This window comes from Numida meleagris, chromosome 4 (assembly GCF_002078875.1).
Source record: "Numida meleagris isolate 19003 breed g44 Domestic line chromosome 4, NumMel1.0, whole genome shotgun sequence".
Lineage (NCBI taxonomy): Eukaryota > Metazoa > Chordata > Aves > Galliformes > Numididae > Numida > Numida meleagris.
This window is the reverse complement of record NC_034412.1, coordinates 74,212,440-74,226,577: the sequence shown is the minus strand read 5'-3', so window position 1 is coordinate 74,226,577 and position 14,138 is coordinate 74,212,440. Positions and strand designations below refer to the sequence as shown.

The window sequence follows — 14,138 nt, the reverse complement described above, 5'->3', positions numbered from 1 at the left end:
GATGTTGAGTTGGTAGATATAAAGAGACAGAAGTAAAGAGTAAGTGAGCAGAAGAGAGAAACCAGCATCGTGTCACAGTGGTTTTTTTTTTTTTGTTTGTTTTGTTTTGTTTTTCCCTATGAATATTGCAAGCTAGATTAGAATTACCCATGGAAATTAATTTTTTTGCTTCTGATTTTAAAGGTTTCATTTAGTCCTTTCTTATACAGAAAGGAATAAATACACTAACAAGAAAATACTGATAGGCTTCAGAAAGCTTCATAAATAAAATGCAATTAGGCAAGGACAGATACTGATGTCTTTTTTTTTCCTACTATTTTGAACACTGTAACATGCTTTGCCCTCACTCCCCCAGCATTACTGTGCTTTGCTATCTAGGGACTGCACTCTGTCCCAAGTCAGCACCAAGCTGGTAGAATGTTTGGCAGAAGCCATGAACCTGTTCCCTTATCTGAAATGGTGTCACTGAGAGCAGCCCACAGCATGGCTGCATGGGTGTGTGCAGGATGAATGCTAGCAGGAACGTTGGGAGATGAGCTCAGCTGCAGTCTTTTTACTTCATGAACCCTTCTTGAACAACTTTATGAATATCCGAAGCATTCCGAAGAGCAGGGATTGGCAGTGTTATGTCCTGTATTCCATTGCTGTGGTGTTGCAATTTTTTTCTGATTTGAAATGAAAACTCTGACATCTCCTGAACAGCAGCCTGTGCTGGAGGCTATTTGGGAAAGCTTGCAGTGGTAGAAACAAACCACAGTGCTATGTTCTGTCATTTCAGGAACAGAAAGGGTTACAACACTCAAATACTTGGAGTTAGATGATAGACAGATCCAACACGTCTCTCTTTTTCTTTTTTTCTTCGTAGTCATTCGAGGGATTTGAATGCCGATAATAATGCTAATAATGATAATATGCTTTTCCATAAAATATCCTGGGATTCTTTTGGATGAAAGAAACAATATAAATACCACATGTAACAATATTACTAGTCTCGTTATTTTCATCAGTTATCCACAAAACTAATACATAGCCTCAGAAGTAAAAATGAATTGCATGCATACATAAAGAAAAAATACCTGTGCCTTCTGTGTAATGAAATCCTATATCTATTTTACTTTGCAACTGATGAACAATTTTAAAAATGCCAGCTGTACTATTTTACAGTCTGCAGTATATGATGGATGTATAGGTAAGAGAGATAAGAGCTGTCCGAGAGCTAAGAAATCAAAGAGTTTGTGTTCTTGTTGGATCACAGCCCTTCTCTGCGAACAGATCCTCAGAATTATCTCATCCCATGAAGCTGAAACAGAAAAAAATACTCATGCCCTGTGTTGGAACATTCAGTCTAGTGGAAGAAGCTTTTCTTATATAGGTCTTGGAAATAGTTATGTTTCTAGATCTGCTGTTTGTGACACAGAGAGTGCCAGGAAGTAGGTAGACAAAAGGCAGAAAAGTACTTGTGCTATCATAAAAGCTGAGAAAAACTGTGATTTGACCAGTTTCTTGGAGATGACAAAACTACTGTCTTAACCTGGGACTGTCCCAGGATCTAATGTACCTAGTTTAGGTGCGTGATGCCCTCACCAGTTTGGTAAATTAGTATTGACAGACCACCTTCCTGATGGTTATGGATGATAACTGGAGAGATCCTTTCATTGTCACAATAAAAGAGGCTCACAGACTCCAAGTCCTATATTTATGGTCCCTGAAAGTACCAAATTGGGTAAGTAAAGTGTACTATTAACAAAGTGATCCCTTTAAAAAAAGATCAGTATATGCTTTGACTTTGAGTGTATGAGTAGCACTGCTGCAGAAAATTAAACTTTATTCTATTGTGACCTACTAAAATGCACAGATTTCTGTAGTTAATGAAGTTCAGCTTCTGAATTTTCCCAATTATTGATATATATATATATATCTATATCTATCTATCTATCTATCTATCTATCTATCTATATATATATATATATAGTGCCTGGTCCTTGAAGACAATGCAAACAGAACTAACAGCTTTAAGGTAATAAAGTACTTTAAAGAGTGTTTAATTTAAAATTAAGTATGCTCTGTGCTTCGGTATGTGAGAGCCTATGGAGGGTTTGAACTACAAACAATGAAAAGGAACAGAATGTAATGTTGTACTGAGAGCACACACTGTGGCAGTTTGCAATTCTTTCTGTATGTGTTAACAAACCTTACCTGTCAAGGAAAAATGTGTTACTTTGGAACACAAGATTTGCTCATTGCAAGAAGTCTTCTGGTCTGGGAACCAATTCTTTCTGAAAAATGCCATTAAATACTTAATTTGAAATAGGCAACCAAAAAGACCAGACCAAAGGGACTAGTTCACCACTCCATTAGCATTGTGTGACATTGGATAGTTTTCTCTGCAACACTGACTTTCAATCTCCAGCCAGCTCATTCCAAGAATGTTGCACATTTTCACCTAGACAATGTCATAGTGAAATATGTGCTTTTCATTAAACACCATGCATTTCGGAAAACACGTATGTTCTGATGAAATATCACAAAAAAGCCAGAAATATTTTGGTGATTGTTTTGTAATTGAAAATTATTATTTCCAGCATACATATTCAAAGATTTTGAAAGTCAATGAATAGTAAAAGCTTTTCAATCCTGCAGAAATTAAATGTTTAGACTGATTTCTTTCTGCAGAATTTCTTCAACAATAAAGTCATAGCTGTTTTCATCCCTGCTGTTTCTGAGTCTAAAATGAAAACAAAATGTCCAAATAATGATCAGAAAATTAGTTAGACTGCAATTCTTCTTGCCAGTCAGGTACTGATACTAATTCAAGCCTTAAGTTATGCAATACCAAATATGAATTGAGCAGCTTAATTTAAAACTTGTAGCTATGCAAGCATATGTTAAAAATATATAAGTAGGCACATACATGCGTACGTAAAAAAATCTATATATACATCATTTTTCTTGCACAACAATTTCTTTAGGCCTTGAATACTACATTTACTCACTGAAGCATCTCTGGAGCAGGGTTTAGAATGCACTCTAGGTTTCTTCCTCAGCTAACTTAGTGGATAGGAGATAGTTTGCCAGTCTGATAGTATCTAATTACAAAGCCAAGAGGTGCATATTTCAGTAGAACATTTTGAGATGTTGAAAGATGATATTCTGAGACAGAGAAGGGCATATCAGCCATTGATTTAGGTCAAATAAACAATTCACTACAGCATGAATAATGTTAGTTGAATGTTATATCTGAATGTAGTAAAAGCCTTTAAAAAATCTCATATATGATAAAGGCTGGCATTGAAATTTGGCTTTCACAAGAGTATTATAGTAGCCCATTAATCCTAACAGGAAAAAGATTATGTTTTTGCTAGAATACAGTTGCTCATATAATGCAAAATATGTAACTGTTTTTTGCTTGCTCATTTGTTTGCTTGCTTGTTTTTCATTTGTTACTGGAAACAAGTACATTAGAAGTGCAAATTTTCAGGTGACACCACCATTGAAACAAATTATTTATGAGTATGAATGTAAATAGATATTCTTTTCACACCAGTGAGAGTAAAACATGCATTCATACCTTCTGACCAGAGGGAGAATTAGAGAGGTTTATTATCTACTACATTTATTTTCACTGTCTCTTTCATGTCATATTTCTTACATTATTATTTATACGTTTAGTTGTACTGTTCTTTTTTCCGCATTAAATTATGACAGTTTGTGTTTTTCTTTGTTATTTTGTTGTTGTTGTTGTTATTTCTTCATTTTAATTCTTTTTCTCAGTCCCCCATATCTCTTCTTTTTGTTCTTTCTTTTTTCTCTTGGTTTTCTTTTTTTTTTTTTTTTAAATGAAGAATAGGGCAGCCGTTCCCGAGTCACTGAGAGTAGCATCCATGCCTTGAAGCCATGCAGGCTATGTTGCTGCTGTTGCTTCCTGCTGGATGGTCCCAAGCAAAATACAGGCTGTTCAGACTGATGCAATAAAACAGACAATGCCTTTGGATGCTTCTGTGGAAGTTGGTAGCACTGTGCTGTTAACCTGTGAGCTGTAAATGATGTAGAGCATTGTTGATAAAACAATTTTTTTTCCCTCTGAGGCTTCAATCCCTTAATAGTATTTCTACATGGATACCTTCTTTGAAACACACTCTCTGCCCTTACGTGCCTGGAAATGTCTGAATTTGACACAACAGTTGCCCCCTCTGACCAGTTGATTTTCACAGCCTTCAGGTTTCTGTGAGAATCTCACAAATGTGAGAAAACGGTCAATGTATGTCACTCCAAACCTTTTGGTTTGTGCATCTGTCCAACTTCCACAGCCTAAATAGAGTTTTGTCATGCTCATTAACCAGAGAATTGTATTCTGTTTAATTACAGCTAGTATTTTATGTGCAAGTATTAGTCATATAAGATTATTTTAATTAGGATATTTTACAGTAAGCTGTAAATGTTCATTTTCTAAAATGTATTTCTATTCACTTGTTTCCAATACATGCCATTTTTTAATTTATTTATTTTTTTGTTACAGTTCCATCCTAGGAATGAAAACCAGAGTGTTATAACATTATTCTGCTTATTTACTTTCAAGAGCATATTCTAGCAAATAAATATTACAGGCAGCAACTATTGAAATGGGTAACAAAATATAAATGAACATAGATTGTCATTAAGAAAATAAGTCATAAATCTCCCTAATTGTCTTTACATCTCTTTTTACTTTCCACTGAGGTTCAGGACAGGTGACGAATGATTTTCCCTGATATGATAAAGTCCTGCCTAGGAAAAGTTTTGTGTGTTTCTAGCACAGAAAACAAGGTGTTTATTACAGTTTCCCAAAAGAACTATTTATTCAATGCCCTCGACATTTCTTTACAGTGAAAAAAAGGGATTTTGTTCACTGTTCCACATCAGGGAAAAATAAAGGGATAAGCATAAAAGTGACTCTGTGTACACACATTCCACTTGATATCTTTCCAGATCACTTTACAACTTTCCATTTTTTCCATGTCTTCAACTGCTTATTTGTATGCTGCAGGGACACCACAGCCCTGATGGTTTGCTAGATAATGATGGTCTGTATCTATCCTGCCAGCCCTGCTGTCAGGGAAAAAACAGCATTAGAGATCACTGCTATGAAGGAACATGAATTTCTATCCCTTTGAATAGTTTTGTACTTCAAAATGTATTTTCACTCCAAAAAGGAGAAAACAATAAGCATGTGAAATTATCTTTTGAAAGAATGTTGTAAGAACTCCTTTTGGTTAGTTCTGATGAGGATGAACTCTTCCTTCCTGTGAGCCATGCACCATTACTAAAATATTCAGCCATGTCTATGCTGAGTACTTGCCTTTTAAGCAGAGGACCGGCTAACACTCTCACTTGGAATCAGTGAATAATATGTTGGAGAGGAGTCAATTCTGCAGGAGAGATATAACAGATTTTAGGTAGAAAATAGGATAGAGAAAAGTAGCTCTCTCTTTATAAACTTTATTTTCCTAAAAGAAATTAATGCTGATCTATCATAACATTCTGAGATGGGGGGTGGAAAATAGGTAAATTGCAGACAGAACCATAGAATCATTAAGGTTGGAAAAGACCTCTAAGATCATCTAGTCCAGCCATCCACCTACTACCAAAATTGCCCACAAAACTGCATATGTTTGCAATTGTAATTCCCGTGATCTATAAGTGATCTGGAAAACTCACCTCTTTATTTCTTTTTTATTTTTTTACATAGTAAAATAAATAATTACCTCAATATTTGTCAAGATCTCCAGTAGCATCTACTCAATTTTACAGCTTTGTCTTTACAATTATTACATGACACAGTTCAAAAGTTACCTGTATACCCATGAAGGTTCACGCCACGTAGATTGCTACAGTGTATCTTTGCTTATTAGTTTCTAACTTGTGGCTTTAATCCTGGAGTAACAATGAAATAATGAAATTTATTTTGCTGTATAGAATGTATACCTCCAAAACCTTGGAATTCTCTTTCAGTCTTTTAGAAAAAGACTGAAAAAGTCTTTTAGAAAAGCAAGAACTTTAGCTGTTTATCTGAACATGACTTTAATTAGAGCAGAAGTTCTCAGGCTTTTTGAAAACATACCATTCTATCCTGAACAAACTAACTCCTGCAGTATTTACATTCCTTGAATGTCTTCATCCCAGAAAGGAAAGATAAAGTACAAACTTTTACCCTTACAAGTGTGTGGTAAGAGGTCAGACTTGCACTGTAGCTTACTATGCTCAATGGAATTGGACCCTGAATAAGCATAAAAAGCATTTCTTTTTTTTGTGCTGGTTGGATTTTATAGTGTTTTGGCTGGAGATCTCCCTAAAATTTTGGGATGTATCTGTCACTTCTGGAATCATGATCTAGTTCAGCATGGAGAGAGCTAAAATCGGTCAGTGTTGACTCAAGTTTGTGATGGAGCTTTTAGCTCCTTTAAGCTCTTGACCTTGTCTAAAAGTGGCTGTTAACACCTGAACTAGCAGCTTGGACATAGCACAGGCATTAGCAGATTCAGTTTGTACAAACAGACAGGACTCACAGTGTTAACAGAATCAGGCAGCTCTAAAAACAGTGTTTCTGTTGCATCTTTGAAGAACTTGTGCTTTTGCAACTGAAATGAAACTAACGCAAAGCATCTTACAGGTTGGGAAATGTGGGTGAATCTGTGTATGCTATAGCAAAAAGGCAATTACTTATTTTTAACATTTGCAACCTCATTGGGATCTAAAATATGTTTGTTTCTTGAAAATATTGTGCTTGATTCACTATCTCCACTGCTTTCCAAAACAGTAGTTCCACATTGTGTTGATAAACAGTTTAAATTGCCTTAAGGTTATAATTACAAAAACTTAGTTCCTCCTTCTCCATCTTTCCATTTTAGAAAAGTACAATATCAGATTAGGTTTCTAAAATATATATTTTTATGTGCTTAAATAATATTTTGATGATATGGCTCAATATTTGCATACTATCAGAGCAGCCAGGGAAATAGACTGTTAACATTTCATAAACTGCAATGGGAACTAATTCTTTTTCTTTCCAGGTGTCAACAGTTCCAGAATTTGGCCGCATAGTAATTTATACCACCAGCCTCCGTGTGGTGAGAACCACTTTTGAAAGATGTGAACTGGTTAGAAAGATATTTCAAAACCACAGAGTTAAATTTGAAGAAAAAAACATTGCTCTGAACAGTGATTATGGAAAAGAACTAGATGAGAGATGCAGGAGGGTGTGTGAAGCTCCATCCCTCCCTGTTGTGTTTATTGATGGCCATTACCTTGGGGTAAGTAAAGGATAAATCAACGAAGTCTGTAAGAACAGATGAAAAGTGTTATGTTATTTGTGAAATTGTTTGCAATGTTGGAGTGGTAGGAACTCTGGTATACACTGGTAGGTTCCATGCAAAGACACAACAGACAGATGGGGAGAGGCTTCCGGGAGGGGAGTAAGGTGTAGTAATTCCACCTAAGCTATGCTGTGTTTCTTGGAAAATAACTCATTTTTGTAGTTGAAACCATGAAGATCTAGAGAAATAGATTTTTTTTCTTCATGAAAACCTGTATGTATGATTGACCCAGGAAAATTAATACACATAGCACGAATCTTTCATTTAATAATATCTGCATTGAATATGAGCCTGTCTGATAGTTTAGGGCTTAAGAGCTTAAGCATGCACTATGTGGTGTATCAAGTGACTGTAATCAGTTGAACATTGTTTTAAATACAGAATTAGTTAATACTTAAAATCTAGCACTAAAAAGAGAAAAGCTGCCCAAGGCTGCTCTGTTGCAGGAGTAGAAAACTGTAATTCAAATTTGTACTTTGAAGCAAGGAAACCACCACCATTTTGTTCAGGCCTACTCTTTAGAAATGTTTTTCAGAAACTGAAACAATCAGAGTTTTAAAGCAAAAAAAAATAAAAAATAAAAAATAAAAAAATCTGTAAAGTGACACGAACAAAATAGCCTGGGAGCTTAGCAAAGGTATTTGTCTCAAGTGGTAAAGAGTAGCAATTAGCCCCAACAGCGAGTCTATGATTTGTAGAGGCAAACTGTATTTAAACACAGCAGGGCTGTTTTGCTGGTATTGTAAAAGATTTAAGTAACGAAATAAAATGCAGTCAACAAACAGCACATAATTGATGCTGGGGATGCAAAAAACACTCAGGCACACTTTCTCCGTTTTCCTGGGGGACTGGGATTCTGTCAAACTCTCCATGCTCCGACCTTTCCTGAGCATCTCACTTCACCAGACAGCTGCAGAACCTGCAGAATGGGCAACATGCAGGTGGGTATCAGCAGACAGAATTTCAGCTCACAGTAGTGATTGCTTTTATCAAATCCCTGAGACAGACTGCTCTCCAGCCAACCAGGAACAGCACTACTTTCAAGAGAAGCTTAAAATTCACCAGGGTTTGGACTAAGATTTGCTCTCCTAACTGGCATGCTAAAAAAAATAAAAAATCCACATGACCTATGACCAACATCTCACTCCAATCTGTTTGTCAGAAGAAATCATTTAAAATACTGAAATGTATTGAATAAATTATTTGCTTAGCCTGATTACAGTCTTTTTTGTATGATGGATGGCCCATTATTTCACTGTTTGTTTGTGTTTTTTTTTTTTTTTTTTGTCAAAGATTATTGGAAACTTATTTTTTAAATGGAGGAGCAACAGTGTAGTAAGCAATATATTCTTATTAAAACTAGGTATTTTGTGCTATATTTTACATAGATGTAGAAATGAAAGAAAGCAAATTAGGGAGCCAGCTGTCCATGGGAAAGATGTATCTAGCTGTCAAACTTCCTGCTGGCACCAGTAGGTAAAAAATGAAGAAAGAATTCTGGTCTATAAACATCTATTACAACATGGAACCTCTATCCATATTGTTTAAGGAAAGAAAAGGTATCTGTTTTATCTAGTAAAAAAGAAAAGAGGACAAAATCAAATCACTGAGGAAGAGAAAAAAATTGGGGCCCAGTTTGCATGTTGAAAAGGTTATGGCCATTTACCCATTCCTCCAGGGTGTGGAAGCAGTCACTCCTGAGCTAGGCCAGGCTGGACAGAGCTCTGAGCACACTGATCTAGCAGTAGGTGTCCCCATTCATTGCAGGGGGGTTGGACTAGATGGCCTTTAGGGATCTTTTCCAACTTAAAAAAGTCTATGATTCCATGATTCTATCTGCTGCCTTGCAGGTGAGGTGAGTGTCTGCAGGGCAGCACTGTGCTGTGCTCATGTTTCAGCAAAGCATAATCGAGAGATCAATGCACAATTTGGTCTTGTTTGTAACAGTGGATATTTCTATAATGCCTTTTGTGATAATTATTTTCTGATATACAAATGTACATAGAAATTCAGAAGCCTGGAGTGTTTGTAAATTAATCATGCATTATTTTTTGTCCCTTTCTCTCTCTTTTTAATTTTGAATGTTTATTTCCTAGCAACTACCTTCATGAAGGAGACTGTATGTAGTAATACAAAAGAGGATCTATATTGAGCCAGGCACCTTTCAATGAGTCATAAGGATAAAAAACCACCCTCACTAAAATATGAACAGTTTTGAAAGGGGACAAGATTATTTTTAATGAGATAAATGTAACAAAAGCACCAGAACAAAGCATATGTGCATGTGACAACGAACACGGTATTTATGCTGCTCAGAAAGCCTGACGGGGTGGCAGAGTACTGCAAGCTGTGTGGATAAATCGTCACAGTGCTGTGGGATTTATCACTGCCTGCACAGGGGGAATGAAACAAACCAGCTTCTTTGGGTAGAAGCAAGAGAAAAACCAAATTTAGTCCCTATCAAGGAAAGTCCTGTTTGCTGCTGTACAGCAAGCTTTTTAATCTCATTTTTTTTTCAACATTGAATCATCGTATATGTTGAAACATGCTTTCTAAACATCAGCATGTCAGGAAATTGCAGGTTCTTTCTGCAGCATGCTCTTTACCATCTGATCCAATTCCCCCACACCCTTCACCAGAGGCTGTCTCCATCTGAAAGAGAATTATGCCATCTGCTGGGGTATCAAAGCAGAGTGAACAATGATTTCCAGAAAGCAGAAAGCATCAAGGAAAAACCATTGGAGCATTCATTTACTCTTTCACAAAAGCACCCAGGATTGCTAAACATTTATGTTATGTAAAGGCCCTCCCTAATGGAAAAGGGATGAACATAAACACAAATAGAGTCAGCCCTAATAAACATATATGCTCACTGCATTATAATGTTAAAACAATTAATTCATTTATTTTTCACTTTAAATATGTGATTAAATGCCAGTATTCAGCTGCCATTCAAAACTAGTCTAAATATTTTCAAATATTTTTTATTTTATGATCATTATTATTATTACTGTGAAGAAACAACTTTCTACTTAGTTTTCTCAGCTGAAATCAATCTACTATGGTATGAGATTTTTAGTAAAAATATTTTGACCTATTACTATTTCCTGAGAACGATGAAGCCATTTTTGTTTTAGAAAAAACGTGTAAAGTATAATTTGTTATTCAAATAGTAACAGTTTCCTTCTTGCTTCTTTTCAGTGGCCATGTATGATTAGTAGCTCTCAATTGCATTCACGTTTTGCTAGAGTAAACGTATTTTCCTGACTTTTCCTTGGTGGGGTAGATCTGAACAGCTCTGTGGCAGTAAAGCTGTGGTACGATTGTTGCATTCAGACACATGCCTCCTCTGCTTTAAAATTTCAGGAACAGCGGGATTTAACTGCATGTCCTCTTAATAAGAAATCTGTTAGCTCTTTGCATTTCAAATATAACATTTCTGGTGCTTATATCACAGTGCAGTTGCACTTTTTTCAGTTTATTGGCAGATTTCCAGGTGTTTAATCTCATTTCGTACATGTTCAGAAGAGATACTTGGGTTCAGCTGTTCCCTACAAACCACAAAGCAGCCAAGATTGGCTTCCAGCCCATCCTCATTTACTGTTTCTGTGCTCTGCTAATTTTTCTCTGTATGCAAGGAATGATGCAGTAGTGAGGCTACTTCCCCAAGTCAGCAGGCATTCTAGTACAGCCAAAACCAGACACATAAATAGAGATGCATTCTGTGATGAGGAATTACATCATGGCAATGGTAGTGGGTTACATTCAAGACGGATGAGCAACAGGCTGGTTTAATGACAAGACAGAGCTGGGGTAGTAGGTAATTTACTGGGCCTGTCCTAGTTCTGCAATTAGTGGGACCACACCTGAAATACGATGCTAATTACTGGATGTTCTCAAAGAAAAATTGAGAAAATGGTTTGAAGAATAAAAATAGTGTAGAAAACCTTTTGAGTGATTTAGCAAAGTCTGTACATAGCATTTTCCTGTCAAAAGAAAAGCAAACATTTGACTGCGGCCCCTGGGCTGGACCGTGCAGACAGCTATTTAAACTGGCAGATGGGGCATTAGGAGGCTGGAGCTTGGAATATTTCTCTGGTTCACAAAACTGAAAGCTCTCCTCTCTTGGCTAGATATTATGGCCCCTGAAAATTGTGCTCTCGATGTCCATCTTAAGATGGACAGACCTTTAACTGTGTCACATCCCTTTGTGGTCAATTGTGGACTGAGCACGATCTGAGAAAAAAAAGGCATGTCTTTCTTATCAGAAAGCAGCTATTGGACTTATTTAACAGGTGCTTTAATTACTCCATTAATTACAGACACTGCGCATTAGGCTTCACAGATTCAAAGGGTAGATTAAACTCTGCAAAGTATCTCTTATTCAAATTTCACTTGAGGCAGGCGTTAACCAAAAGGACATACTTAAACATTTGAAAACGGTGATAGTCATTTGGAAGTACAGTTTTTAATTTTAAAGACATAGTAATGAGACTTGCCACTTTGAGAGTAACACAGCTGGCTGACTGAATATCATCTGAAATACAAATCCTTTGAAATATCAATCTATAATAAGAAACCTGTCAGACTTTTAATTACAGGTCTCCCAAAGCCAGTCAGCATTGCTGTACAGTACCATTGTATCACTGAGTAGAAGTCACAAGAATGGTTTTTGCCAGCTGTTGTTGCAGAGAACTGATCTCTGCCTAAATGAGGGCAAATCGGGGCTTGACCTGCTTAGGGAATTCACAGTGCTGCAATTACATCAGTAAAGCTGCAAATCCTTAATGTCTCTGCCTTGCACAGACAGTGCAAACTCTCTCAAGCTGCTGCAGCACGTTTGAGCCTAAGCTAATGCTCTGTGGGCCTTCTTGGCAAAACCTGGCTTTGCTGTGCCAGTTGCTCCTGCTGCCCATTCTGTGTGAAAACAGAGAGAGATTGGAGGGCAAGCATGAAGGAGGTTGCTAAAAGCTTCTCTGCTGGGGACACAAGAGGGCTGTGATGCATATGTTGAAGCTGGTACACTCTGTGTGCGTCATATGTAATATATTTCAGCAGAGACATATTCAGCACAAACAATACTAGCTGGTCTGTCTCCTGTCATATTCCACACAATTAACAACAAATAATTACCTACAGGTAGATTTTTCTTAAATCCTTTTGGAAGTGGAATACTGAAAGAGTAGCATTTACTGCAGAAGTGGCACTGACTACCACTAAAATGTTAATATCTTGCTTCTTAAATGAAATGCAGTGCTGTGATTACAAACATCTCTGCATAAGAGACAATGAACTTGGTAAAGAACTTTGCAATGGACCTGGTTAGTACATCAGCATACAGAGTCAGAAGTGCATTTCATTGTAAAAAGCCACCACAATCTTTCAACAAACCTTACTAGGCTGTCATGCAAATTTCCTTGCAAAGTTTTTGTGCCCCTTGACTGGCTTTTGGGCTACACTCTGAACTGCTTCTGCATACAGTACTCAGCCACAGGAAGAACTGCTGACCCTTCCCTGTTTGCTTTGCACCTTGGAAGAGGTGACCATGGTCAGCTCAAAGTCATGGCAAGTCTGGTCTGTCAGCCTGCAGCCTGTCTCCAGCATCCCCTCGTACCTCCCAGCTCACAGATTCACCAAAGGTGAATTTTAGAATTCTGGGCATACAGAGACTGGGGCAGTGGAGCAATGTGATGGCATGAACCCACCACTTATGGCTAACTGTCCTTAGCTGTGAATAAGCACAAGATGGTGGAGAGGTGGGAGCTTAGACCTTGTCTACGTTCTGCTGCAAGCTGGCGTCATGACAGTGCCATTCCTTCATCCATACCTCAGTTTCCTCACCTTTTGTCAGTCTCTTATGAATCACTGATTAAAAACATCTGAAAGTATTTGGTAGTAGTCAGAATTCAGTATATTTGGTTATATAACTGATGTGTAAACATTCAAATGCAGCCCTCTAGTTACAGGTGGGAAAGAAATTAAATTAATTAAAGAAAAGGGAAAAAAGTTTTACATCATCTTTAACACTTTCATTTTTTTCTTCCAATAATCGCTCATAATTTACTTTCAGAAGGAGAAAGGACCTACCTCAGCACTGCCTTTGTTCAGCTCACAGAACCCCTCAGAGGCCCAGAGTACTCAGACTTAATTATTATTATTCATTGTTGTGTCTGACTTTAATGTCGCTACAGTATTTTCATTACACTATTTCTCCTATTATACATTCAACTTGTCATATCTTAGTTCAATACTCAACTGCTAGAATACTTGAAATACAGTTTTCTTCTCTCATTTAGCTGCATTCTCTGATGTGTTGCATATTTGTGTAACTGTAATTTTTGATATAGTAACTAGACATATTTTTTATTCTGTCAGGAGGCATACTCTGTAAAATAAAGTGAACACAACCAGAATTTCCAAGCTGTGTCACCTTTTACAAAGGGGAAATGCAGTACAACTCTTGGTAACTAACCTCAGATAGTTCTACCATAGCTGCCATTAAACTCTTCTCTCCTTCTAGCGTTCCTAAGGTTGACCTAATTACAAAATACTTAATGTGAGTCAAATTTGTACTCAGCTTGCTTAAATTTTCAAGGCCAAATCTTCTAATTATCTCAGGCTTTTCATACTGACCTTTTTCTTCTTCTTAATAATAGGGTGCTGAGAAAATTTTGCTAATGAATGAATCTGGGGAACTGCAGGATCTCTTAACCAAAATTGAGGTAATTGTATTTCTGCAAATAATCACAGGGAACATACACTGAATATTTACAATTGAGAATGTTTTTC

General features: G+C 36.9%; 1 protein-coding gene and 1 long non-coding RNA gene across 2 annotated transcripts in view; one reads left to right on the top strand and one right to left on the bottom strand.

The window, feature by feature from the left end:
* Positions 1 to 14,138, top strand: part of GRXCR1 (glutaredoxin and cysteine rich domain containing 1) — a 38,454-nt gene that overhangs the window by 20,959 nt on the left and 3,357 nt on the right. The window contains exons 2-3 of the mRNA XM_021395936.1: positions 7,047 to 7,286; positions 14,006 to 14,071. Coding sequence (XP_021251611.1) covers positions 7,047 to 7,286; positions 14,006 to 14,071 — 306 coding nt within the window. The remainder of the gene's footprint in view (positions 1 to 7,046; positions 7,287 to 14,005; positions 14,072 to 14,138) is intronic.
* The window catches only part of LOC110398365, a 30,381-nt gene continuing 21,578 nt past the window's right edge, over positions 5,336 to 14,138 (bottom strand). Inside the window, exon 3 of the long non-coding RNA XR_002438346.1 lies at positions 5,336 to 5,405. This is a non-coding gene — a long non-coding RNA (uncharacterized LOC110398365). The remainder of the gene's footprint in view (positions 5,406 to 14,138) is intronic.